The sequence below is a fragment of the Urocampus carinirostris genome, chromosome 2, assembly GCF_059441175.1.
Source record: "Urocampus carinirostris isolate Australia breed hairy pipefish chromosome 2, RoL_Ucar_1.0, whole genome shotgun sequence".
Lineage (NCBI taxonomy): Eukaryota > Metazoa > Chordata > Actinopteri > Syngnathiformes > Syngnathidae > Urocampus > Urocampus carinirostris.
In genome coordinates, this window is record NC_142350.1 from 61,142,540 (window position 1) to 61,170,432 (window position 27,893).

Consider the following 27,893-nt stretch of genomic DNA (forward strand, 5'->3'; position numbering starts at 1 on the left):
TTTTTTTTACTGATAGATTTTTTTATTTGGTGTATTTACAAACAAGCACATGCAAGTAGTGGACAGTGACACTATTATGCCATGATCAATAGATAAATGGACTCTGCGCAAAGCTACAGGCTACATGACACCAGAGAGGAGAAGAAGGGAGCTACTGACTACTACCCATTGTTACACTCCCACTTGGCACACACTTTTACACACAAGCGAAAGTCTAGGATGTGCTTTCACTGACACATACTCTTGTACAATTCTGAAACCAGTGATTCCACTCAAAAAGAGCAATAATAATTACAACCAATAAATAAAAAGCGTGCAAACAGATGCATGGCAGTCATTGGCTCACGTCGGAGAAATGCCAAAATAATCAAACGTGTCAAGTGGTCTTCTAGCAAGACAGGCGGTAAGTTACCCGTCTGTCGACAGTTACAAATGGAGTCATAAATTATGAGCAGCAGTCAACTCAATGCTACTGTTGCCATACTAACCGCAATGCTATACGGCCCTTGACACGATAAAAAAAAATCCCTGATAATTCGTATGATTGGTGTGAGAAATAAAAAAATAAAACATTCTTTCATTACTACATACACTTGTTAAAATATGACTCATTAGTAGGGTAGTCTCCTCTCCTCATCCATTCTCAGGATACAGAAGGGGATACCAAATAACTTAGCAAATGAAACAACTCCATACTAGTTTAGTTCATCAACAAGGAACAAAGCCTTGTCAGTTTAAAAATGAGAAGACTTACTCAAATGGGAAAACAAAGGACTGTGAATGACGATCATATCACTGGCAGACTTGACCACTTTCTACAACCACTGTAGCTAATATTGATGACGAAAGAGGGTGTAACATGGAAGGTCCACGAGTTCGAGGTGGATGCAAAAGCCAACAAACCAGCAGATCCTACTATTGTCATTATTATCATCACCGCCACACACATGATCCAGTTTGCTTGCTGCATTCAGTTTTGATAAAGCTGAAAACGTGAGCCCATGCTGGGAAGTTAGTTAGCGTGAATTGTTGTGTGATCATCATAAAATGTTTTTTTTCCCTCCATTTCCTCAAGTAGCTGGCATTGGCTAAATCAAGATTTACAAAATAGGACATGTGCCTACTTTACCGTAATATTGTCGCAATTCCCATTTGCTTGATGGCTGCAACGATTAATGGGAATTGTCGACAAAAATCGCCCTTAGAAATAGTTGACAATCAATTTAATTGTCGACTATTGTCGCCAGTAACATTTTTCCAACAGAGTGAGGCATCTGCACATGAATATAATCTCTGCTCATGCGCAATAGCATCTCTGTCTCGTACGGTGACATACAAGTCAAGTACGCGTCACAAAATCTATGAAATCTATGAAATTTGGGACCATTTTAGCCTGGATACGGCCAATTAAAAGACTACTTGCAAAATTTGTAAAGTAGACCTTGAGTTTCATGGCAGTAACTCAGTGATGCATGAACTTTAAAGAGAACAATCATGGCAAATGGACTGCATTTCTATTGCACTTTTACCCAGCCACTGAGGACCTCCCAAAGCACTTTACAATGTACTTCACATTTACCCATTCACACACACACAAACACACACACACAAATCAGTAGTGTAGTCAGCCATGCAAGGCGCCTACCCTCTTATCGGGGGCATTAAGGGTTCAGTGTCTTGCCCAAGGACATTTCGACATTTAACTCGAACCTACCTCCTGAGCTACTGCTGCCCCAAGTTAAGCAAAACGGAGTCTGACTCGCCTCGGTAGGATTCAAGTAACATTCAATCCAATCCGGTTTTGATGATATGCGTTGTACATTTTATATGCATATATTTTGCTACAAAAAAAGCCCGAGTGTTATCAGACTGTGACTGATAAATATGTTTGAAATTCAATGCATTTCTATATTCGGTGACTCGTCGACTAATAAAAGTTAGTTGCAGCCCTATTTGCATGACCAGCTCAGTTCAAGGCAGAATGTATTAGTTTTTTTAATTTAAATCTTTGTGAATGTTGAAGACATGCAGCAGGTCCAGTGACTCAAATGACTGGCACAATAGAAAATGAGTGTATGAACATTGAATTCAGCAGGCCGTCTATTCGAGCTCAAACCGCTACTTGAGGAAAAATAGCAAATGCATTTTGATGTGATCTCAAGACCATAAGTGAAGCAAGCAGGAAGATATTGGATTTCGAACATGTATGCCACTCGAGAATAAATCCACCGGCATCGCTGCCCGAGTCATCCACATTACGAAGGCTTTTTTTGTTCCATATGATATTTATCTCATTTTATATATTTATACATAGACCTATATATTTATATGTTTTATATATATTTATGTATATTTATACAGCAGTAAAATGTCAACACATAGGAACTGAGGGGGTAAGAGGTAAATGGGAGGGGGTGAGGGGGCAACAAAACTCACATATACACACAGCTACAGTTCACTACATGTTCACGTATGCAACAGGAGGTTCTGGCACAGTAATCTCAATGTGGCTGCACCGCACGGTAGACCAGGTGGCGGTCGCTGATCTGAAAGACCTGCCCATGATTAAGTGTCCTTAAATCAACTTCTGCGGAAGACTGCCGACAATCCAGGGAGGGCATTCACTTACAGATCAAGAATTGATGCCATCCATCTTGCATGATGTTGCAATTCACGCTCCCTTTATAGTGAATTATCCATTTAAGAGTACTGCGACCTCAGGAGGACCTCTCAGTTTCTGGCCAGGAATATATAATCATTTTAATGTTTTGTTCTCACATGATTCATTCGTAGAGTCTAGTTGCTGTGGCGTCACATGATCAGCGAGGTGTAGCCAATGGGAACCAGGCCCTCTTTGTCTCCCTGACGACAGCGGATCCAGTCTTGGTCCACGCCCCCTAAGACCACCAGCTCCTCGCCCTTGCAGAAGCTGAGGTGGGAGCCTGTCCCGGAGTAGTCGCACAAGGTTCGGACAGACCTGAGGAAAAGGATGTGCGGTACTGGGAATTTTAGTATCAATCAAATCTAAGTAAATACATGGTATTTTCGATCGATCCGGAACCAATAAAGATACTTTTTGGTTGGAAATGTCACGATTATTGAATAATTGAACTAGAGGTAAGATCTTAGGCCTGAGTCTGAGAGGCCTGCCAGAAAATGTCAATCATTACGTTTAGGTTTGGGCTTCTCTCTCGCTGACTTTTTTTGTTTTTTAAATTATCCACCTGTGATTGTTCTTTGTTTCCCCTTTTGTGTGGCGGATCCCTGCATTCAATTCAATCCCTCTCTCACGCAGTGTAGCCTGCAATTGCGTGTTTGGCGGGGCGCTCGACAGCGGCACCGTCAAACCAAGAGAACCGGGCGGGCGGGCACTGAGGGGGAGGCTCTTTGGGGTAGAGTCTTAGTCAGCTAAAAACACCACTCGTCCTCCCGAGTCTTCACAAATAAAATACAGAAATTCGGGTTTGGTTTGGGCTCAGTCCCACAAATCAAGTAAATTGGCCAGGCTCGGCCTGGTTTGGGCTTTAATGCCAGCGGGCATTTTTTAGGCCCGATCTTACGTCTAAATTGAACTCTACTCCCCTTGAGTTAGGTTATAATTATGGAAAACACAGCAAAAAGATTTCATTGTTGTTTAAGGTGGGGTGTGTCATTTAAGGTGTCCAAATGTGAATTTCCCTTCGGGGATGAACAAAGTATCTATCTATCTATCTATCTATCTATCTATCTCAAAAAGTTAAATGTTAAATATTTTTTTTCAATGAAGTAAATGATAACAATGTCCATCTGAATACAAATAGCCCTTATGCTTTGTTTTCCATTGTGCCTATCTGCTTTTATAATCCTTTTATCAGAGCTCTTCGGGGCAAAACACATTAGGTTCAAGGAAAGGGGGCTGGGTGGAGTGTTGAAAATTGACATAATGCTTGTCTTTAAAGGATTTTTATCATTTGTTAGTGCTGCAGGACAATGGTGAAAGTTAGAAAAAGCCCGCTTCAAGTAGAGTCCAAATGCCAACCCAAACCCCAAGAAAAATGATAAAAGAGTTTACTCGAGCACTTCTAAGAAATGCACGTACTTGCATGCACATCATGAATGAGCTGACCAAGGCTGCAATCATCTTTAAGCCAGGAGATGGCAGCAAAAAGTAAAAAAAAGTTTAAAATTCCATAAAGCTCCAACAAGGGAACTGTTAAGTCACTTTGAGTCTGTCAGGTTTTTAATGTAAATCTCTTGATTTTATGTCTCAAGGTAATCAACTTGTTTTTATATTACTAATTATAAAAACAATGTTTCTCATACAAACACACATAAAGTAACGTCTTAACAATGAGTGTAATATCTTTTGTACTTTTATCAAGCTTGTATTTTATTTTGAAGTCGTTCTGGCTCTGTACTGGTTCCTCTGACGTCACGAATAAACTTCCTGGCTCTGGCTCTCTTTCCGGAAACTCAACAAGAGGTCGCGTGAGTTTTTTGCCCCCACCATAATGTCGAATTAAACCATATACATGTATTTTATCTGTGCAAATATGGCCACGAAATAGTCATAATAATGATTGACTTTGACAAATGGTGCCGATTACCCGGTTGTTCCGCGTTTTTTATTCGATTCGGATGGATTGGGGATGTAACAACACAAAGGACCAGACGGTTAGCATACCGAGGTTAGCATCCAAAGTCCTTTGGAATCGAGTAGGAACGGGCTTCAACGAACCGGAGTGGTGTACTTGCAGGGGTAAAATGCGTGTATTTAAATACAAATTTGGAATAATTTTAAGAAAAGCCATAAAATGAAAGAAGAAGTTGATAATTGGGGATTCATTAGCGAATTATTAAATTGGTTCGAGGGTTGTGCCTCACCGAGTCAAATATGATTGTGTATGTCCATATATATATATGATACATATATTTATATGTGTGTATGTGTGATTCATAAATTGACGAGCCGATTACTGGATTCGAGGATTCGCCTCATCGCTAACAGTGTCGGTAGCCCTGAAACTAGAGGAATGGCCTCGTTTCAGTTGCTGTTAACGGAAAGTTAGACGGCAGTCTTATGATATTGGAATTTGCCACGTATATCATAGAGAGGAAGAGGGCTTAAAGTGGTTCGCTATTGTGAATATATTAAATCTCTACAGTTGGTAGAGTCCCCGATTTGAAATCGTTTTAAAATGAAAAGATAACAAAATACCCTAAGTAGACTACATGGCTTCACGGTGCACCGTCTAAAACTATCTAAACAAAGCCAATTTTGGTGGGCCTTTGTCTTGTCAAATGTTTTATGTTTGTTCAATGTTTTAAATGTTTGTATACTTTCCTGTATTCTTATTTTTCTTGTCTTATGTTTGTCTTGCGCTGGCTTTAATCGGCCCACGTAACTGAAAAGAAAAAAATAGAAAAATACGAGGGAAAATTGCCGCAAACGAGAGAGCGCGTGCATTTTTTTTAAAAAAAAAAAAGAGGAAAAAAAGGAAGCGAATTTAAGTGCACATTGCAACGACAGAAACGTTTTGTTTTTAACAGTAAGACCGTTTGAAAATGTTGTTTTTGGGTGGAACCGAGAGCACATCGCGTTAGGAATCGAAAACGTTCGTTTTTTGGGAAATCGGCGTTTGACGCTAAGGGTGTACAACATAACGCCTGCGGGCCTAAGGGGTTCCAATAAATATTTTTTTCGGCCCAAATTTTTTTTAGTTTTTTTCAATTGGAAAACGATAAATTTAGGAGTGGTAAGTTCAGAAAACTTATGTTTGAGTTATTTTAGATGCGTTAAATGAAGTTAATGCCAGAATAACACTTACTAAAGATACAATAATAAAAATAATGATAGAATATTCCGGTTTTCAGTTCAAAATTAGAAAATTAAGGACTGTAAAGACAGGGGAAGTATCAAATTGAGCAAATTGGAATGGATTTTGAGGTAAAAGGATTTTTATACAAAATTACCAAAAAAGGGTGAATGAATACTTTATTTTCAATGAATATGGACAGAAAATTCATTGAGTGGAATAAAAATGTTAAAATGACTCGTAGATCAATACACGTCATTTTTACATTTAAACTGGTAAGCTAAAAAAGAGTGTTAAAAGGGAAAAGATACTTAAATAAAACAATTTGCTGGAATTTGGGTATGGAAAACTTGCGAAGAAAAGTGAAAAACAACACATTATGTGAGGTTTTTGGAGTTACTCATGGTTTTGAAAAACACTATATAAATGCAAACCATTTATGATAGAATAGAATATACATTTACTGACATAGTTACAAAATGGGTTACAGAAATATTGTTAGGGAACTACCGTGAAAACACTACAAAGGAACTGAAGTAAAGTTTGATTTTACAGCAAAAGTGTTGCACTAACGATGTTTTGAGTTCTAGAATTTTGGTTCTTGTGTCATTTGGACTCAACAACCCGATGAGGAGAAAATAGGATCAGCGAAAGGTAGCACTAATAACATGATGAAGATATTATATGTGCTGAACAATGGTAAGTGAAAACCCAATTTTTATGATATTAAAGGAATATATCAACAATAAGGGCGTTACAGGTGAGATGCAGAAAAGTTTTGAGTTCATATTCGGCCGGTATGAACCATAACTATGATAAGTAATAATAATAATAATAATTTCCTTGTATTGTCATTCTGTGTAACAATGTACACAGAACGAAATGTCGATTGCACCTGACCCGTTGTAGCGAGCCGATGCAGCCAACAGAGGGCGCCGCCGACCACTTTTTAAGTCTTAGGAATGACTCGGCCGGGGCGCGAACCACCGACCTCCCAGTCTCAAAGCGGGCGCCTTACCATCTAGGCTACTGAGCTGGTATAGATCTCATCTTATCAGCTATACTGCTTGTCTTCAATGGGGTGCATGAATGCTGGAGTCCATCACAGCGATCATCGAGCAGCGATTGGAGGACACCCTGAACTGGTTGCAAGCCAATTGCAGGGCACACAAAGATAGACAATTCACTAGCTCATTCACACGTAGGGACAATTTGGACCAGCCAGTCCACCTGAAATGCATGTTTTTGAAAGAGGTAAGTGATCCGGATAGCCGGAGGAAACTAACGGAAACAATGAGCATGCAAGCTCCGCACAGGAGCCCAGTGGCTGGCTTGGAACACACACACCTGTTCCCAGGTCCTTAGTAATGCCGCACACGTGCTGGCCAATGCGCCACCGTGCTGCACACACATATATAATATATATATGAAACAATTTTAATACTGAACTATCAATAATGATAATATGATAGGGATTTTAAATTCCCTGTCAGTTTTGATCATCAAATTATTAATTTATTTTCTGCATTTGTTGATGGTAATTGCAAATAACAGGCTTGTCTTTTTTCCACTTTTCTACTTTCTGTACTTCTCTCTTTAACATCTTAGTACAACATAATTCGTGATATCATCAAAGCAAATGAGCCGTAAAAGCAAGCTCTCTTTGATGAATTGAACGAGGAAAAAAGCAGTTTGTCTAATAAAAAGACTGACCTTCGCTCGACAAGAATTACCAACAACAATGACGTAATCTCGAAGCGACGAGATCTCGTTAGCTAAGATCGGCGTGCAGGAAAATAAAACTCAAAATAACGATTAGGCTTGTAATGTGTTAAATCTTTGTTAAAGAGTAACTAAATGATAATGACAACTTAAAGGGAAACCGAACTAATCATTTCTTGTTGAATATGCGAATAGCAAAAGGGTAATAACTAAGACATGTAGTTTTGCTCCTGATAAAGCAGGGACGAAAAAAGCAATGAAGATGACTGGAAAACCGTCCATAATTTTAGTGTTCATCTTCTTGTTCGTAAATGGACAAATTCAAAAGAGGCGTAATATGTAAAGGTTATTTCCCTAGTTGTTCTCGTATTCAATAATAGATTACTCTCAATAGGTCATTTGAACCATTTCAAATAATCAAAATTTTGAAAGAAGTTTGAAAATGACGACAAATTAACACAAAAAAGAATTGGAGACTAGAAATCATAACGTAGCTGAAGCTATTTCAGTCACTGAATCTATTTTTTTCTTTTAAACAGGAAAAAAAAGAAACAAGTATTAAGTCGGACCAGATCGTTAATTTGTTTAGCTTTAATCACAAGGGATCTCGAAAGGATGCTTAGAACGAAGACTAGTGCGTAGAAACAAAGATTGTTGCGCAGAATAAAAGATAATTCATAAGTGACATGTATGTATGGCTCTATATTGAATCAATAACAAAAGATTGATTATGGTTACAGAGAGAAGAAAATACAATTAGAGAAGTTATGACATTAAGTTCGATTTGGCATTTTTTGAGAAATTTTTGTTGATCTTTTGAGATTTTTGATGTTTAGTGTGAGGGTTTGGAATTTTGACAAATTTAGCCCAAAGGAAATTGGGAGGACAATTGATTACACACTGAATTTTTTTAGAATGAGTGTTACGATTGACAAGTGATAAACAAATGTATAACAAATACTGACTTATGGTTTGGTTAAGTTAAAAGGAAACGGTTTCTATGGAAGAGCATTTTTAGAAGACAATGAGAAACTGATCAATCTTGAAAAGGGTCATAGGAAATAAAAGTAAAGGACTAGTTGATTTCGAGACATATCATGCTAATTTAAAAATAATTGCATGGGAAATAAATGGATAGAAATTGATTAAACAAAGATAATGTCTACTAGTACTTAAATTTAGAGAAAAATTTAAGACATGGAATAATCCGGCCAATTTACTAAAAAAATCCCACTACATAAGCACAATGGAATTAACGAGACTCTTAAGTGCCAGTGAATTCCACAAAAAGACTCTTTCCTTTCTTTTTGAAAGTCCATTTACTCTTCAAAGGACATACCACCCTGTCAAAAAGAAATCATGGACAAAAATAATTTGCTGAAAGAGCCAAAGACATCAGTCATCCATTATCTGCGCCGCTTATCAACAGCGAGGCCAAGGGAGTGAGATGGAGCACATCCCAGCTACGCTCATCAACAACGACATCAAGGGAGTGATGGGGCACATCCCAGCTGCTTTTCAGACAGCTAACAGGAGATTCCTGCAGTCGTTACCAGTGAAATTGACAAAAAAGTCAATAAAGTCATTTTGTGTTTGACATGGACACATTTTTGAAAAACTATTTTTGATGGGCCAAAAGCAACATTCAAATGGTGAATGAAATGTGGAATAAGCAAATCAAAAGACTGAAAGACAACAACATTCAAGAATACGTCTGCTTGAAGTTATATAGAGTCTTGTTAATACAAAGTGTAAATGTATTTGAGGAAGATTGATAAATTCATCTTGCAAATTTATAAATGTGTCTGATTTCACTCCTATTCATAGATTGTGAACTTAGGTTTTAACTCAGGGGGGAAGTTGAGACATTCCGTAAAATATAAGTTAAAACCTAGTTTTTTCCGCAATTGATGAAAAATTGTCTTCTGAATAAGCTCTCCATATAACTGTTTTTTGAGATTCAAATTACGAAATTTGGACGAATAGAAAAATTTTACACAGAAGAAATGTAATATAACATAATTTACAATGTTTATCAAATTGATTAACAAAAATCAATTAAAATAACCGTTTACCATTAGATTATCGCCCACATTGAGAACATTTTTGGATGGTATTTTTCATTTTTGGCAAAATCATTCACTTTGAGCGTGAATTACCTGCTTTCTTTGCAAAATACTGTTATTTTGAACAAATTTACTTACTGAAAAGATAATATATAGGTTATGATTTTTACAAAAGGCAAAACAAAGAGTGAATCATAACAATAAAAACGTCTTTTCTTGGGTTAAATTGACAATTTAACAATCTATCTTGGTCATCTACCTCGAGGGGAATGGCCAGCAGCAAGATAAAACATTGAAAATCAAAAGAAAATGCAAATAAAAAGTGCATACAAATTTTTTCCGAATATGATCAATCCACAAAAAAGAAAACACTCAATCACTCAAATCAGGGTAAATGATTCTGACAAGGATAATGGTTAAACTGATTCAGTGACTAGATTTAGTGAAAAAGCAAAATTTGAAATTTAGAACTGACAATTTAAAAAATAAATTGTTTATCTTCGAGTTGGAATTCTGGGATAAAATGCTCAAAATGGATAGGGAAACTTATAGTGGGGATTTTGATTTTCACTTATAATAAATATAAAGACAACTTAAGAAAATATACAAATCTATAAATGAATTTGTTGTTTTTTTAATTTGTTTTGAGCCATAAAGTCTCAATAGGGGGGAAGAAAGGCATAGAATAAACTACTACAAAAAATTTTTTTAAGTCTAGTCTTTTTTCCATCTATAGCTTTCCCTGAATATTCAGTTCTATGGTATTGATTTATGCTTCTCATCCATACAGGAGAAGGTGACCCTTGCTGATCAGATGATGGAGTTCTGTCAGCCCAGGGAGCGTCAAACTTAACTTCTTCCCAAGGCCAGAGGTCAGGACTCTGGGGAGTGTGCCAGCACCTTCGCCATCAGCTATGTCTACACACGTCCGAGGCCATTATCATCCACAAGCAACATGTCATCACGCCAGGAGGCGTGGGGATCCTAACGGTGGCCATGCTCATGAAGAACGGCATCAAAGCTTCCAATAGTGACCTAATCTATTCTTCCAAAAGAATAGGTATCGGACTCTTCAATATCTAGAGAGATGGTGGTCGTAAAAGTACCAAAATAAGATGGTTTTGTTGAAAACTTAGGATTTTGCGGACTGCTTTGATACATTGGTATCAGCAACCACACATCACACAATTTCACTGATAATAACCAGATATTCCACAACTATAAACATAGTTACTGGGTTAATCGAAACTAACACTGATTAATTGATTAATTCTTTGAAATTTTTGTTTATTCTCTAACAAATACTTGCTAGGTCAAAGAACTTGACAATTGAGCTAACATAAGAGAATGACGTTTTTTCACATGAATCAGATCATAGAATGAACGTATGATAAGAAATATCAAGGTTTTTCTGATGCGTTTCAACATTAGGTCACAAACTTGATGAAGAACCCATCAGGGTGACAGGATATAATGTTTTTGATTTTGGGTTTTATTCCTATAGTGAGACATCCACACATCTTAACGATGCTGGTTGTCATATTGCTATAAAATAAAACAATATTTTTCCTAAGGGTTTTAGAGGTTTGTTTATGCATACAATTTTTTGATAAATTGGCACCATGCATTCTAACCTCTTGCCTAACTAGTGATGCTACAGTTTCGAAAATGATTTTGGGGATCTTTTCATTCTGTTTATCTTAATTCTCGCGGTTTCCATTAATAACCTTGGAGTTAGCGATTGCTTAACTGGAGATTTTTTCACTTTTAAACTTTTTCACCTTTTTGTTTTTGTTCGTTTTAGTTGGCCAACTTTTTTATGCTTTTGTCTGTGTTTGTTTTATCCTGTTTTTCCCAGCAAGAGACATTCCTTGGAGGCGAGAAAGTTTTTCTTTTGTTGAAGGTTTTTTTACTTCTCCGTGTGATTACCAATCTATTTTTTTAAAATTCTTCGAGATTAACAACAGGGGGGAAATGTCAGGTTTTTAATGTAAATCTCTTGATTTTATGTCTCAAGGTAATCAACTTGTTTTTATATTACTAATTATAAAAACAATGTTTCTCATACAAACACACATAAAGTAACGTCTTAACAATGAGTGTAATATCTTTTGTACTTTTATCAAGCTTGTATTTTATTTTGAAGTCGTTCTGGCTCTGTACTGGTTCCTCTGACGTCACGAATAAACTTCCTGGCTCTGGCTCTCTTTCCGGAAACTCAACAAGAGGTCGCGTGAGTTTTTTGCCCCCACCATAATGTCGAATTAAACCATATACATGTATTTTATCTGTGCAAATATGGCCACGAAATAGTCATAATAATGATTGACTTTGACAGAGTCTCCGTGGTTTGTATTCTTCATTGTGCTTTATAGCACTCGTTTTCTGTTGCACTGTGCTATGTAGTGACATCTAGTGCTCAAATATTATACAATGTCCTTTTAATGTTTAAAGGTGTCAGATTTAATGTGACCTAAAATAATTACTATTTCCCATGTATCCATTGTAGATTCTGCTTTTATTAGGGGTAATGCCTAGTAATTAATCAATTTAACATTCAACTGATGGCTTTCCAATTACACGTTTTCCAAATCCTTAGAATTTCATTTCTTATCAGTGAATATTTGCCTTAATTTAAATAGTGCTCCATGCTCAAAGTATGAAATATGGCTAAATTTGAAAATAGTTGGTCAGTTTTAAAATCTGTATAATTTATCGAAATCTATATTAGTCGTTTTTATTTCATCTGAGGCCCAAAATAATCAACAGATTATTCAAATACGTATTACAAGATTGCTTGTTGAAGCCATTGTCACCGAATACGGACCTTTAAATTTAGTTTTATAAAATAGTAAAGGAGAAAAGCCAAATGTTAGCTTTACCATTGACTACTTTGTGAGAATTTTGAAAGTTTGTGACTAAAATTGTCGAAACCTTTTTTCAAAGTAACAACAGTTATATTTGTTTGAAAAACTATACATATACAAAAACAGCATTTTGAATGATAAAGGCTAACACCCAAAAAATACCTGTGTGGTTTGTCCGTTGCCTCTTGAATGTCAGCGGTTCGTTCTGCCATGATATGATTTTCTTCAATTGGTTCTGGGCTCTTCCTCAAAACCGGGGCTGAAGTGCTGCTCACCAATCGGGTTAACGCTGTGACGCCAGGAGCTAGCCACTGCGAGGGACGCCTGGACGATGGAAAGCATTTATAGATATTGTCATATTATCAGTACAAACCTGATTAGGTTTACATGAAGGGAATAATTCAGAATTTTGGATTAAGTTAGGCCGCATCGTTTACATGCCCAGAGACAAACGATAGCCCCCGTATAAAGACGCTGCCCTACTTATGACCTTTCGACTTCCAAAAATTGGTAGATACGAATACTTTTTTCGGGATGTCGAAAAATATCCGGACATTGCTGTAAGTTAGATTTTGTATTGTGTGCACCTTTTTCCAAGTACGGGACAGTACTTAAGTACTTCTTTCGGCCACTACCGGCGTGTGGCGCTGTGAGAGGTCACCCACCCCGAAGAAGAAATCCGCTTCCTCTTCCTAGTTCGTGTGTAAACATTCTATACTGTATCTCCAGCGCGATAAGAACTTTGACATTTTTATTCTTTTAATCCCGTGCATCCATTCAATATGGTTGGTGTAAAGTGTAAAGAAGAGGCAAGGCATTTCATTTGAAATGAAGTGGAATATAGGAGCTTGATGCTCTTGAGAAAATGGTTGGATCGCTTTTTACCACGGACGAGGAAGTCGCCTAACTCTTGAAGTTCATCCAAAAGTAAGTTAAACTTAACTTTATTTATCTTTATAGAGCCCATTATTGTATGAAATGTTTATTTTCAAGTACAAAACAATACAGGTTACTTATACAAGCCTTATATAAACCATAAACATACAAAATATAGCACTGAAGCAACTTACGAACAAAAGGAAAAGAAACAAGAAGGAAAAGCACCAGCAAGTCAGTCATTACACAAGTAAACATTGTTTCTGATTTTCGTGCGCTTATACATGTCTTTATAAAAATAGAAAACCAGTGTTAGTCCAATTTCTATTGGATTGTTCCCTGGATGTAATTGTAGTCCCTGACCCAAAACTGGTGACTTGACTCACCTGCTTGGTGGTGTGTGACCCTCTGGGCTATTTGGGCTTTTGGAGGGAATGGAGCCAAACAGGCGACCCAGAGTCCAGTTAACGTGCGTGGCACAGCTAACTGGAACAAAGTCGCTTCTTGTCTGGGCTTGATGATTTATATCAGTCGTCAGTTCCTCTTCCGTCTTCCCTGTGGCAGAGTTAAGTTCTGCCAGGTTCTGGCTAAGTCTGCCTCCCCATCGCATCACAGCACCCCACCCTTGTTGGATCATCTGTGATTTGGAATACAAATATAAGCTCCGGCATTCATAACCATCCATGACTTAAAACTTCAGTTGAAAATGAGTACCTGTCCAGCCTGTTGAGCAAGGCTTTCCTCTTCCATGTTAGGAGGAGGAAGTTCTCCAATCCTCCTGTCCTGCACCCATCGCAGCTGTGGACTTGTATGGCCCAAAGTCAGTGACCACCCCACATTACTTGGAGCCATTTTACCCTCATCATTTTCCTGATATCCAGAAGCAGAAAAGTCCACTTCAGACAGACTTTCCATGTATCTGCTACCTCTAATTTCGGAACGGATGGCCTTTGTTGACTGTTCTGCATCTTGTCTTGGGGGACTGGGGGGACTGCGCACTTTCGGTGCAGGGCTGGGCGGCTCCAGGTGGTGATGTTGGAAAAGGAGGTCGAGGTTGAACGTGAGTAGGCTGAGAGGTTGCAGGACGAGGAGTAGCTCATCAAACAGAAATTGGCAGGAGCTCAGCGACAGACGCATGAATGAGGACGGACGGTAGTACGCTTCCAACAAATCTGTTTAACATAAATATAGATTATTAGGAACAATTTTCTTTTACAATCAAAACTGTGCTACGGCACAAAACATATTAGATTTGTTGGGAATTTAGAGGAAAATCACTGAATTGAAACAAATTGAAGCTGTGCTGGTGAAAAACATCAAAGCGCACAGGGAGTGCAGTTTGCTGTGCTTTACGGAAACGTGGCTCACGTCTAGCATCCCGGACGCTAACGTGGAGCTACCCGGAGCTACCCGCCTTCAGCGCTGTTAGACAGAGACACGAAAGCCGGCGGGAAGCGGAGAGGAGGTGGACTCGCTAACACGAGGTGGTGTATCCCTGGGCACAAAGATTTCCATCTGCCGCAGGGACGTCGAACTTTTGGACTAGCGTGTGACGTCATCCACTCCGCTGTGGCTAAACTACAACAAAGCACCCCGAGGGCATCCTGTTAATCTGTTAATAAACAAAAAAGGAGACTGCTGGAAGTGTGAATTTCCCTACGGGCATGAATAAAGTATCTATCAATCTATCTATCAGTAGTGTTAATATGTTTTCCCTTTTTCAAAAAGACTACATTTATGCAAACTATGTGAAAATGTGTAGTTCAAATATATCATATTTTTTTTAAATCAAACTTGTAAATTATCATATATATGGACCAAGACAGAAAGTTTTACACCTGGAAAAAAACAGCAGGTAAGAAGTTTTTCTATTTTTTTTAGGCTATTTTTTCTCATTTTATTTCATTGATTATTTCTTTTTACAAACCCTACTATTTTTTTAGTTAATCTTGGTAAAATAAAAGTAACAAATACTTACAATAATAACAAGTATCTGCAACATAATTATTTTTTGGGGTCAGTAAAAATATGTACAAAAAGGCTATACTTTAATGTGTAGCAATATTTTTGTCTGTAGTGTTATTCTTTGACAGAAAAAGTCCTTAGTCTTTACTGAGTGAGGTGATTAATTTTGTGTTGCTGCAAAAATAAGTTTCTTTGCTAGGACATGTCTTATACAGGATTGAAAAGGTCTAGCTTCACCTTCATTTCACTTATGCTGTTTTATTTTGCTTTTTTTTTTTTACTGAAGTAGCGGGAGAAACTTGTCTGTCCATTGCACACCATGGATGCATGACAAATTGGACAGTTGTTTAAAAAAAAAAAAAAAAAAGAAAAGAAAGAAAAATAGGTAACACACATACCTTAATGTGTTAACCTGACCATTCACAAGCAACTCTCAGCAAAAAAAAACTATTACTCCACAACATCAAAATGTCTCAAGTGAGGGCACCAAAAATATATACAGTATTACAAAAGAAAAAAACAAGACAACAGTATTTAGAAAATCTGAGGGTACTCACTGCTGCTTGTGTGGAGGTGAGACACCCAGAAATCAAGCTGTTTAGAACTAGAGCAAAAAGAGGTAGATTTATAGACCTCAACAAATATTTTTATTTCATAAACTACCACTTACTTAAGCAATCCGAAGACGAATGCATTGAATCGTTGCTTGCTTTGCTTCAGCTGTGGATATTCGCCCACTCGAAGTTGTAAATTGAACAGGGATTGTGTTTTAGGACCTGTATGATTACGAAAAATGCAAAAGAAGTAGAATTCCAAAAATAAGAAGGGGAACAGTCTCATTGCTAATTTGTGGTAAAGAAATGCAGACAAAACCACATTTGATTTCTCTTTCTGGATGAATATAAAGTACAGCGTTCGACCAAAATCTATTGCTTTCATTTCAGTAATACATTCTCAGACCTGGCCGCGTTGATGCCAAGACCAAGCTCCAGGCTGAATTTGGCCTCCTGCCTGAAATCAGGTCACTCTGGTGGGGCTTCAGACCGTCCGTCAGCAGGCTGTGGAGGGCGGGGCAGAGGCACTGCAGCACCAGACGGCCCAGTGATGGATTTACAGTGCTGTCGCCTGATAAAGCCTAAAGACAGGAGGGAAAGAGGACAATTATGTGAGTAGCTGGGTCAAGGAACCAGGCAAGATAGGGCAAGTCTCATGCACCACTTGCTTTCCGATAGAATGAGTGTGATAACGTCAAGCTTCATTTGTTTAATGATCTCTTCAGACTGCAATCGTTAGCCTTTTTCACTCATAAGTCACATTAAATACCAGCATTGTAGCTGTGCAAAACAAGATTTATTTGCTTTTTACACAAAATGCAGCAAAAATTGGACAAATGGCGATATTTTAACTGTTTGAGTCAATGAAGCTCTAATAAAACGGCTCATCCTTTTATCTCACAATGTGTGACCCATCAATGAACTATGTACAACTCTAGAAAATAACCATCACAATTTAATTGCCATACAGCCTTAGTGAAGGTCTGTGCTCCACCAAATGACCTTAAAAGGGTGGCCTGTGACTGTATGTAGGGACAAACAAGAATCAACAAAGAAGTGTGACTCACCTTTTGAACAACCGTTCGAGAAGAACTGAACTGGGCCAAAATAGCTTCCACCGCCACACTGACTGCGCTGACAAGACCTGGAGCAGGGACAACAATGCACAGATACAAATATATCAAACACAAAAAATGGAAAAAAACAAACACACAAGACTGATACCTCTCTTTTCCAGCAGGTGAAGAGGGGAGAGGCGGTGTCCCCTCAATGGATGCGACACATCTTCACCCATCCAGGATGAGTCCCCCCTCTGCACGGCGCCAGCGAAAGACACACTGCGAACAGCTGGCAGCGGCAGCAGTGAAAAACAATATAAATAAAAGAGAGGGATGACTTAGAAGAATAAAAACATATCTTAACGAGTGTAAAAAAAAGCAATGACGAAACAAAAAATGCTAAACTAAAAAGGTTAGTAGGTGCCGCCAGCGATGAGGAGAGGAAAGCAGACCAAAGCAGATGGTAGTCCAGGTGATTCGGAAAGAAAGTGAATCATGGCGAAGCGTAGGAAAGAGAATCGTCTATTATCAGATGCTATTACATTACTGTTTCACAAGAATTAGGATTTTTACTTAAATAACTATAACTTCAAAAGGTTTAGCTGAACAATCCACCTTATTATGTCTGTAACTATGTTTTAGTGACAAAATACAATGAACCCTTTTAAATTATAAAAAAAAAATGAAAAAAACATTATCCTAGGATTTAAAAAGCCACCCTTGCACTCCGAGCACGCTAGCCGCATCAGATAGTTGTTGTTAGCTATTTATTAGCCACTAACGCTATGTTCTGCCCGCTCACTTCAAATGCTAAAAACAATGATGGTATGAGTTACTTTGGCCCGGATCTGTTCAGAAAATAGACAATCATCTCCATTACTTTCCAAAGAAAAAGCAAATTTCAAGAATCAGGCCAAAACAATAAAGTATTTTTTAAGTGGAAATCAACATATTGTATTTCTTGACAAACTTAAATTGCATGGGCTTTAACTATTCCAAACACTACACTATGTGTCTCAACAATATGAGTTAAGAAGTGATATTCATCCGTTATTATCCATTTCTAAGTGGGCACACGTTTTCAGAATGCTGTCGGGTGAAGGTGACATCACAACTGCTCAATGATCAGTTTTCTATCATGAAAACCATTTGGATAAATCTGTTAATCTTTAGCCCTGTATTACTTATTTAGTCTTTTAATCAAAAATGTATCAAAATGATTCACATGGCTTTACAAAACTGGAAAACCAGCAATAGTCCAATTTCAATTGGGTTAATCCCCGATAATAAAAATAGTTTTTGATTAATCAAATAATCAATTCATTGTTCATAAATCGATTACTTGTTACACCTTTAGAACAAATAGCTGGGTATCTTAACAAAAGTTGGCTTGCCGATGTTAATTTGGATACACAACACAGTAACAGCTTAAGAGTCTTTTAGAACAGACGAATCACACAAGGACAGATGGACAGAAAGGGGACAGAGAGTGACAGGAACGCAATCTGAGGGAAACAGATGACTCTCCTTGCAATCTTATTATCATAGACAGGGTTGGGTAGGGTTAATTTAACTGGATTACTTTCAATTAATTTTGGATTACTCCAATACCAAATATGCTAATAAAAGACAAAATAAACTAAATATGAATACAATTACTAAATTTTGTGCAGGCTTGGGGAGTAACGGAATACATGGAACAGCAAAAATGATGTTGGCAAGCTGTTTGGATTTATTTTCATTTTGTTTCTTTCGCATTTTATGTTAGTTTTGCTGGAGATCAAAGAGATCGAAGCCAGGAGAGAAAGCTTACCACGTGTTGTGAGTCATCATTTTATTCATATTAAGTTTCTTTTGTCTTTTATTAGCGTATTGGGTATTGGAGTAATCCAAAAGTAATTGAAAGTAATCCAGTTAAAGTAACCCTACCCAACCCTGATCATAGATATAAAAGCAAAACTAACATAAGGCCACATATCTTGATATTCTTTAACATTGATTTTGGATTCTGATTACCATACTAGGAAAAGGGAAAGGATCTAGATATAAGGGCTTAAGAAGATAAAGTGAGATCTTACTGGCAACACGTGGCTGTTGAGAGGCCTGGTAGAGTTTTGGGGGAAGAGGAGGAGCACAGAGAGGAATTGTGGGATACAGGTGTGGGTAGTAAAAGGGGTTAGCAAGGGTAGGGTGAGTGTGTGAGCGTGGGAAAAGAGGTGAAGTGAGGCCGAAGCCCGCTACACCGGGAGGGAGCCCTCCTGAGCGCTGAGGTGGCGAGAGGGCTCCGATAGGAGAAAGGCGAGGAGGTGAGCCCCCGTGTAGTGGGCAGTGCTTGGAGCGGTGCAGGTAATAGGTCGGCAAAGGGGGCAGCTCTTTGGATGTCCTGGTGTAGTTAGCGTTATGGTCCATTTGCTTTTTTGGACCGCATCCATTAGTCATCATGACATCTATGTTTTTATATGGAGTGCTGCATCCAGGGACATCTGCAGCAAGGCCCTGTGGGTCACTGTAGTACAGAGAGTCTAAATTACACCGAGAGCCCAAATAGTTATCGATCCCGTTACCACTGGAAAATTGTGTTGATGTATTTTGCGTTGATTCCGTATCACAGTTGGGAGAATAGGAATCAGCCCTGGACTGGTTGCTAAACACAGCGTCAGCATGAGCCCATTGAGGGTCTCCTCGCGTCTCCGATGACTCTCGGCCAACGTGGGTGTGTGGCCTGGAATTTATATGGAAGTGGCCCTGTTGATAGGAAGTAGGGGCAGCGTGGAGGAAGTAAGGCTGGGGATGCTGCGTAAGGGACAGTGAAGGAGAGGAAACTGCGGGAGGCATAAGCAGAGCAATGCAGGAGTGGTGTGGTTAGACAAGAAATATCAGAATGGGATTGAAAAGATAAAAAGTTGGAGGGGAAGGTGGTAAACAGGAAGGAAAGAGATGCAGAGAATGTTAGTGTCTGTTGAGAGAATTATGAGTACAATTAAAACATACATAAGGTAATTGTATTACATCATTTCAACAGTAAAGTGATGATAAAAAGCAGTACATTCGAATTCCAGCTGTTTTAACAGATAAAGATGGCAAAATGAAAAAAAAAATACTCGCCAACTACTAACACTTGATAGTTTGTGATACATTGCAGATTACCTGCTCCTTCACCATTAACAGGAGCTTGCATGGAGTTATTTTCCAAGCCGAGGACACCAGTCACGCACACTCTTAATCAGCCATAAATATGTCCATTGCTTTTCAATAGCAGGGTACGTGTCTATAAAACACTCGTAAATCGCCCCTCAATTTAATTACTACACCCAAAAAAGAATAAAGTATTGTAGATGTAAAAAGACAGCATTTGGTTTTAACTCTATTTGTAACCTGATAACACAAACGCAACACTTCCTGTTTACGCGACAAGGACGTCGGTAATTGGTCGAGTTTGTAAGCCCCGCCTCTTGCGTTTTTTTAAAGGAGTACACACGTAAAAGGTACGTCACAAATTACAATGAGCGTTCTCTGTTTACATGGTCTGTATGCGTAATTGTGGAAAAACGTTATCTTAATTGTTAGAATGAAATAAACTTTCTTTGGAATCCCACTTGAGAAGAAAGAGCTATGCCCTTGCACAATAGTATTGCCCTTTACACAATGGTTAACTGCTGTTAAAAGTGTCGATAAAAATTGTTCAAACCTCATATTGTTAGGATATGATATAATGAAATTGTGAATGTATTTAATTGCTGTTAAAAGTGTCGATAAAAACTCATATTGTTGGGATATAATTGCTGTTAGAAATGTCGGAAAAAAATGTTAAAACGTCATATTGTCAGATATAACGAAATTGTGAATATGCTTAATTGCTGTTAAAATTGTCGAGAAAAAATGTTCAAACCTCACATTGTTTATTTGCTGTTAATAGTGTCAATAAAATTGTTCAAACAAAAAAAGCTTTCTTTTATCTCCACAAGCATTGTTGTTTCTATTTGGCTTCATTTGAACAGCTGTGATAACTGATCAGACTTTTGCAATATAGCCTACCTGTCCATGTAAATAACAATTACAATTATATTCATCCCTAAAAATGATGGATTTAAAGGGACATTATTTAGCGCCTATTTTAAATGCAAAAACCTCGTTCATTAAAAAAAACAAAACAATATTGATTTGAGTAGTAAACAAAAACGCAAACCATCATATAAAAGTATATTTTTCTTAATGCACGTAGTTCAAAAAAATCTTGCTACTACTAGTACCCTCGAAAATAAAATTCTTTGAGAAAGGCTGGGCAAAAAAAAAGAAAATCTTGTGGTTTGGTCACTGGGATTCCCCATAGTTTGCATTCTTCTTTGTGCTTTGTAGCACTCGTTTTCGGTTGCACGACACATTAAAGCGACTTCATATATTACACAGTGTCTCTTTAAAACCACTCAAGCAGACAGCAAATCGGATAACAACATTTATATATTGAAATATCATAAACCTGGTGAGCTCACCAGATGACTTTCAACCATCTCCCTTTCTTGGCCAGTGAGAGGCAATGAATAATTGAATGAGTCAGTGGTGACATCACACTCTGATCACACTGGCTGGAGATTTTCCAACCTTCTCCTCGTATTACCTCCAGATCGAGTATCCAACTCTTTTCCACAAACAAAGTCATCCCTCACAGTTTGTCCCCTGATTATATTTCGGTATTGTGCATCATGCTATTCTGTGAGTCACGATCGTCCTCCATCTTGCCACCCCTGTTCTCTACACAGTGTGTCTATTAACATTACTTTGGATTGTGTCACACGGTTACATATTAAACATGCATCTATATAATTTATAATTTCGGGTGTTTGCATCTACAACTTACCAAAACAAGCCTTTTAAGTCTAAACCTTGGAACTTTGTCACAAACTTCTTACCTACATTGCCTTATCGACTATCATTCTAAGTTGCAGTAGACGAGTAAAACGTACGATTTAATTCGCATCCCAATTGTTCATGCAGTGTAATGCAGATAGGACATATTTCTGAATATTATAATACAGTATGCTTTGTGCAATGCAAAAGACGATGGCTTCCTCTTGAACAGAATAAGTCATACAGTATCGAAAATATGCAGAAGAAATAATCGAATATCTGTATCCCACAACATGAATGTTAGGTTAAGCAGTCTAAATTATTGAACTGTACCGGAACAAAATTAAAGTTTTTTATTCCAAATCAAAAATTATAATATTTTACTGGCACTGATTTAGATTTTTTTTATTATCAACGGTACGAAATACAGTAATTAACTGGATAAATCTAAATCACGATACTGTAAATAACAGTTATAGTTCCTGTAGAAAATTACAGTGTTTCACTCAATCATTGCTGTCGGTAAAATACTGTATTTTTTACAGTATTAAGCTTTAGACTACAGCATACATTATCTTGAAAATAGAATCCTTAATTATAGCATTACAGTATTGCAAAAAGGACTTCTCACCACTGGTCCTAGACTCAAGTGTCCTCCCTCCGTCGGCCTGTCCTCGCACCTCCGCCTCCTCTTCTTCCCATTTCTCCTTCTCCTGCTTCCTCGGCGCATCTTGACGTTCCCACTCTCTGCTGGTTGTCCACAGGCTGCTGTCGCTGATCGAGCAACCCAACTTATCACCTCTTCCGCTCTCCTCGTCTGCCCTCTGCAACATCTCCTTCAGTGCTGCCATGGATGTAAGGGCTGGGGGCGGCTGCATGAACAGGGCCTGGGCCTGGGAGGTGTACTCCCACTGGCTGCCGCCACTGCCCTCCTTCTCCTGTCTCCACTTCAGGTTGTATAAGATGTCAGGGTCCGGGGTGATTACTGAGGGGTCTGGGTCCGGGTCAGTGATTACCTTGGTTGTAAGGACACTGTTTTTAGCGCGGTTACGCAGCTCTTTGAAGCTGGTGACCTTGGGGTTTGGGGAGTTCTTCTTTGCTGCTTCCAATCGAGACCTTCTTAATTGAGAGGACTGCAGTGGAATGTCGCCCTCAGGTGTGAAAGCTATAAGCCAGTCGAAACGGTCTGGCCGAGTGGAGTTAGCTAGGAGGGTGCTAACTTGCAGGGACGGAACGCTCGGTGGGATTGGGGGTAAAGGTCGAGGTGGTGGAGGAGGGGGCGGTGAATCTAGCACAACGGAATGGCGAAAGTTTTTAGCTGTAGTGTCCTGGGAGTAATTTGAGGCGGTGCTGTAATATGTGTCTGATGTCACAATGCTGCTCTTCTTACGTCTCCGAGCCATCTCTGAGAATGAGGTGGTCTTCTGGACCTCTTTACTGTCCCTGGAAATGTCTTCCCTTCCATCCCCAGCTGACTTGCCTCTCCCAATTCCGTGGTTTTCCACTATTTCAGGGTTGTGTTCTTGACACTCCTCATGTAGGTTGAACCCCTCATGCTCCTCCTCTAACACGCCAACACAGTCTCCGAGTTCTGGGCTCAGTTTTAGGAGCTCAGCCTGGGTCAACCCAGCCAGCATCAGCAGCTTGCGAATCTCCACATCCAGTGCGTGGAATGAGGGTGGAGGTGGCAGTGCTGGCGGTAGTGGTGGGGGCATACCAGGAGGAGGTAGGGAGGAGGAGAGAACTGGTGGAGGAGGCAAAGGTGGTGGGCGTGTGGTAGGTGGCGGCAAGGACAAGGGCGTCTTTTCCTGTTTTGTTTGAAGGGCGGCAAGACGTTGAGCCTCTTTCCTGGCCAGGTGTCTCCTACGTGGTGGAGGAATGGGAGGAGTTGGGGTAGGTAGTGACGGAGTGGAGGTGGTGTAAAGAGTAAGGTACTGGACTGGTTTGGAGGCAGGGAGTGGAGGGATTGATGGAGGAGATGGAGGCATAGGTTTCTCACAGCGGAAGGTAGTGAATGTAGGAGAGGAAGTGTTGGGTGAAAAGGTAGACAAGGTGGGTGAGGTGGACACAGCCATGGAGGTGGTCTCCCGGCTGATATTGATGTAGGTATGGAGGTCGGAGTTGACGCTGGCATGACGAGCTGGTGGCTTTGGCGGTCGGGGGGGCAGCTCGGCCGGCGATGGGGTGAGAGAGTCTGGAGCAAGAGGATCGTCACTGTCTGATGGAGCTGTCAGGTCCACGCCGGCATCTGAGAACTCCTGCGATTCTCCCATAAAGCTAACGCCGCTTTTGTACAGCTTCCAGTCCATGTCGATGTCGCCCATTTCATCCGTGGCTTCATAAAGGCCTGGTTCTTCTGGATCACTGAAATCGAACCCTTTCTCGTGGAGCCTGGCAACGTAAGCAAGTTTGATTTCCCTGTTGACCTTCTCCAAGCGATCCAAGTGATCCAAAAGATCACGTAAGACGTCCCAATTCTGTTCGCCCTCCAAATCCCAACGGGCCACTTGTATCACCTGGCTGAACCGTTCCATTTTTCCAAACTCTCCTACTGATTCCAAGAAGTCGAGCAAACCCAGCTTGGTGACTTCAGTGTCATCTTTGACTCCCAGGTAGTCTGGAGAAGGGGTGTCCAAAGCTGAGGGGTAACCCTCATCCGGGGATGAGATAGGGTATTGTGATGTCAAAGGGAAGGGGGAGGATCGAACCGGTAAGGAAGGGAGCGAACGTGCAGGTGGCTGACATTGTGAGGAAGATTCTTTGATTGAAACAGAGAGAGGATCTTGGTTTGAGGGAGTGTATTGATCTGCACAGTCTGATTCCAGATCAGAGCAAGAGCTAATGGAAGTGGATGAAGAAGAGGTGGAGGAGGAGAGCGAGAACTCCAACATTGATGGTGGGCAGTCGCAGCACGAGGGCACCAATGTGTCGTCATCGTCCTCGTCGTCCCGGTCTCCATCGTCATCTTCCTCGTCATCAATATCAATATCTCCACTGCTGCTCTCGTCGTCATCTTCCTCAGATTTAATTCCGTTCTCTTCATTTTGATTGGGTTTTTCAAATTTGTCTTTGTCAACTGTGGGTTGCGGAGTAGGCTTCGGTTTCGCTGCACGAGGAGGTGGCTGAGGCCTCTCCTTAGCCGCCGTCCCGGTTTTTCTCTGAGGTGCGACGACCGGAGGCGGAGGAGGAAGCTGCAGTTGGTGCCTGAGAGAAACTGTATTATTGTTGTTGTGGTTGTGATTGAACATGCTGTTGTTGTCCTGCGGCGAGCGCCCGTCGCAGCACAGGCACGGCAGGCTCGGCTCGTTGCAGTTGGGGTCGAGAGGGAGGACGGAAGGAGCCGCGGGTAGAGGGAGTGAGACTTTGGTCGCTGCTGACAACATGCGGACACTCTTGGGTTTCGGCTTAGTTGATTTAAAGGGGGCAGAATTCGGTTTTTGTGTCCCGAACCTGTTTTGAATGAGCCCCACTCTAGGCTGCGGTGCCGGTCTCGTCCTGGGGGGGACGACTGGAGCTTTAATCACTCGCCTGGGCGAGGACGAGGTGATGGTATTTTTGTTTTTGTCCTCTTTTTGAGCACCACGAGACTTTGGTCCGACGTGTGTCACGGGGCGCCTGCTCACATCAAAACGCCGCGGCTTTCCGGGTTGAGTGGGGCAGGTAGAGGACTGCATTGTGATATAATTTGACTTTTTTTTTTTTAAAGGAAAGTTATTCAGGGTTTTCTCCTAACAAACGCCGGGCCATGTGGTGTGACGATCACATGTTGGAATGGATTCCTAGGCCCTGAAACATCAAAGGAAAAACATAGTGAATATTGATGATATGCAATATATGACTTTTTCTTCACTCTTTTGAAGTTACAATGACCAAGAGCAAGTGTGGGCAAACTGCAACTCTTCATGCACAGCCGTCAAGAGCATTTGTTCTATCGCGTTGGAAAAATAAAACTGTCATAGTGTGCCTGGTGACCATTCCACAAACTGTTTTAACCAGACCCTCACCCAAATTGCGATGGGTTTTACTTCCTCGACTATCACTAAGGGCAAGCGCTAGCTAAAATAACTCAATCATTGGTTTCTGGCATTTTTGCTTTCATTTAATATAGGACCAGGGTGAGTAAAATATTGTTATTAAAATGTTGTGTATGGGGTGGGTGGGCTTCTTTCTATATTACAGATTCAAAACACAAATATGAGAAATACAATATTGAATGAATTATTGTAAAAAAGATACAAGAAAGAAGTCTGCCTCTGAGACCAAAATCAATTGCAAACATTGTAACAATTCAATCATATTCAAAACCATAATCAGCCTTGATAGTCCTTTTATGTTCACTCTTCAAAATTTGTACCATTACATAATTTTTTAAGGCAGCACGGCGGGGCAGTGGTTAGCGCGTGTGCGGCACAGGTCTGAAGTCATGAAATCGAACCTCCCTGTGTGGAGTTTGCATATTCTCCCCGTGCTTGCGTGGGTTTCCTCCGGGCACTCTGTTTTCCACCCACATTCCAAAAACGTGCATGTCAGGTTAATTGGCCGGTCAAAATTGTCCCTAGGTGTGAATGAGCGAGCGAATTGTCTGTCCCTGTGTGCCCTGCGACTGGCTGGCAACCAGTTCAGGGTGTCCCCTGCCCACTGCCTGAAGACAGCTGGGATGGGCTCCAGCACCCCCGCAACCCTACTGAGAATAAGCTGTGCAGATAATGGATGGATGGATGGATATATATGGAGAAAAAAAACTGTATGACATAACAGCCCCAGGAGGTTCAGGGTTCATGACCAGCTACTGAGCCTCCCCCGTGTAGAGTTTGCATTTTCTCCCTGTTTCTGCTTGGGTTTCCTCCGGGCACTCAATTTTCCTCCCACATTCCAAAAACATGCGTGTCAATTTAACTGGCCGGTTCAAATTGTCCCTAGGTGTGAATGAGTGAGTAAGATGTCTGTCTCTTTGCGCCCTGCAGCTAGCTGGCAACCAGTTCAGAGTGTCTCCTGCCCACTGCCTGAAGATGGCTGGGATGGGCTCCAGCACCCCCTCGACTCTACTGAGGATAAGCAGTGCAGATAATTGATGGACGGATGCATGACATACACTACATGCCAACACAAAACATTTCCGAAAAATATTAGAATATAGAATTTTTTGTGTTGTGAATGGCACCATGGCTAAATAAATGCTATACCCTGTGAATTTCAAGTATTCATCCTTATCTAAAATAACTATTAAATCATTTACATTATAACCTCTAAATAATACCACTCATCATGAGCGTCATCTGTTCGGCCCGCTCACTGCTGTCGTTTTTTTTTACTCCATCTGTGCATCATCCACCCTCACCAGTTCATAATGAGCATGAATACGATTTGTTTCTCCATTTGAATGAAAGGAAAGCAAAGACACATCGTGCCCTGAAGCTATGAGGATCTGCTTTAAGTGGAGCATGAAATAATCAGGCAGCGGCAGTGAGGCTGCATGAAGGCTATTGCTCATTGCTGCACTGTGGCCTTTCACGTCACTGGAATATAAATCACACACCCGTCTTGTTCTTGATTGTCACGCAGAAGGAACTCAAAAAGGAGCAAATATCTCCTTGGGGAACGTAGAATACGATAACATGTCATTTGACACCGCTGGCTGTGTACAGGATTCAGCCTGCATCTATTGATCCTATAGGCATGATGGAGACTGGGAGGAGGAAGAGGATGCAGGGAAGTGGGAGGGAGGTGGTGTAGCACCCGCATCGTCCTCATCTAAAAGCCGATCCGCCTGGATTTTGCGTAGATTCCTATAACGCTAACAAATTATTATATGGGGTTTTATCATAATCTAAGAAAGATGTCGAGGAATTGCTTTAAAGAGGTAGGTTTGATGAACGGAGGAGGTGACCAGCCTGATATTTTTTATCCGTTTGTGTAGAAAAAGGTATATAAAAGATGGACTCACATGAAGATAGAAGGGGTCCATTTGGGCAGTTCCAGTCCGTGTCAGGACGCAAGAAGCGTCAGCCTTCCCGGTCCTCTCGCGAGCGTCGAGACTCCGAGGACCGCTCCGACTGTAGCGGATGCAAAGGGAGGAGGGAGAGAACAATTGGTCACGTGGTTGGTATTGCTCACCCCCTTTCCTCGTGTGTCACGTGACTCCCAC

At 40.2% G+C, this 27,893-nt stretch overlaps 1 protein-coding gene across 2 annotated transcripts; it reads right to left on the reverse strand.

Moving 5' to 3' along the window:
- Positions 1 to 27,815, reverse strand: rusc1 (RUN and SH3 domain containing 1). 2 transcript variants are annotated; one of them, XM_088327407.1, is made up of 12 exons: positions 27,693 to 27,815; positions 22,380 to 25,534; positions 18,982 to 19,725; positions 17,070 to 17,192; positions 16,913 to 16,989; positions 16,252 to 16,426; positions 15,962 to 16,067; positions 15,849 to 15,895; positions 14,041 to 14,498; positions 13,713 to 13,963; positions 12,613 to 12,774; positions 1 to 2,977 (listed from the first exon to the last, which is right to left on the reverse strand). In XM_088327407.1, exons 2-12 carry the CDS (start codon positions 25,420 to 25,422, stop codon positions 2,812 to 2,814), a joined length of 5,352 nt encoding a protein of 1,783 aa, XP_088183533.1. In that variant the 5' UTR covers positions 25,423 to 25,534; positions 27,693 to 27,815; the 3' UTR covers positions 1 to 2,811. The 2 variants fall into 2 exon arrangements, with proteins under 2 accessions (XP_088183533.1, XP_088183535.1); XM_088327409.1 differs by lacking the exon at positions 18,982 to 19,725.
- Positions 27,816 to 27,893: the final 78 nt, after the last annotated feature.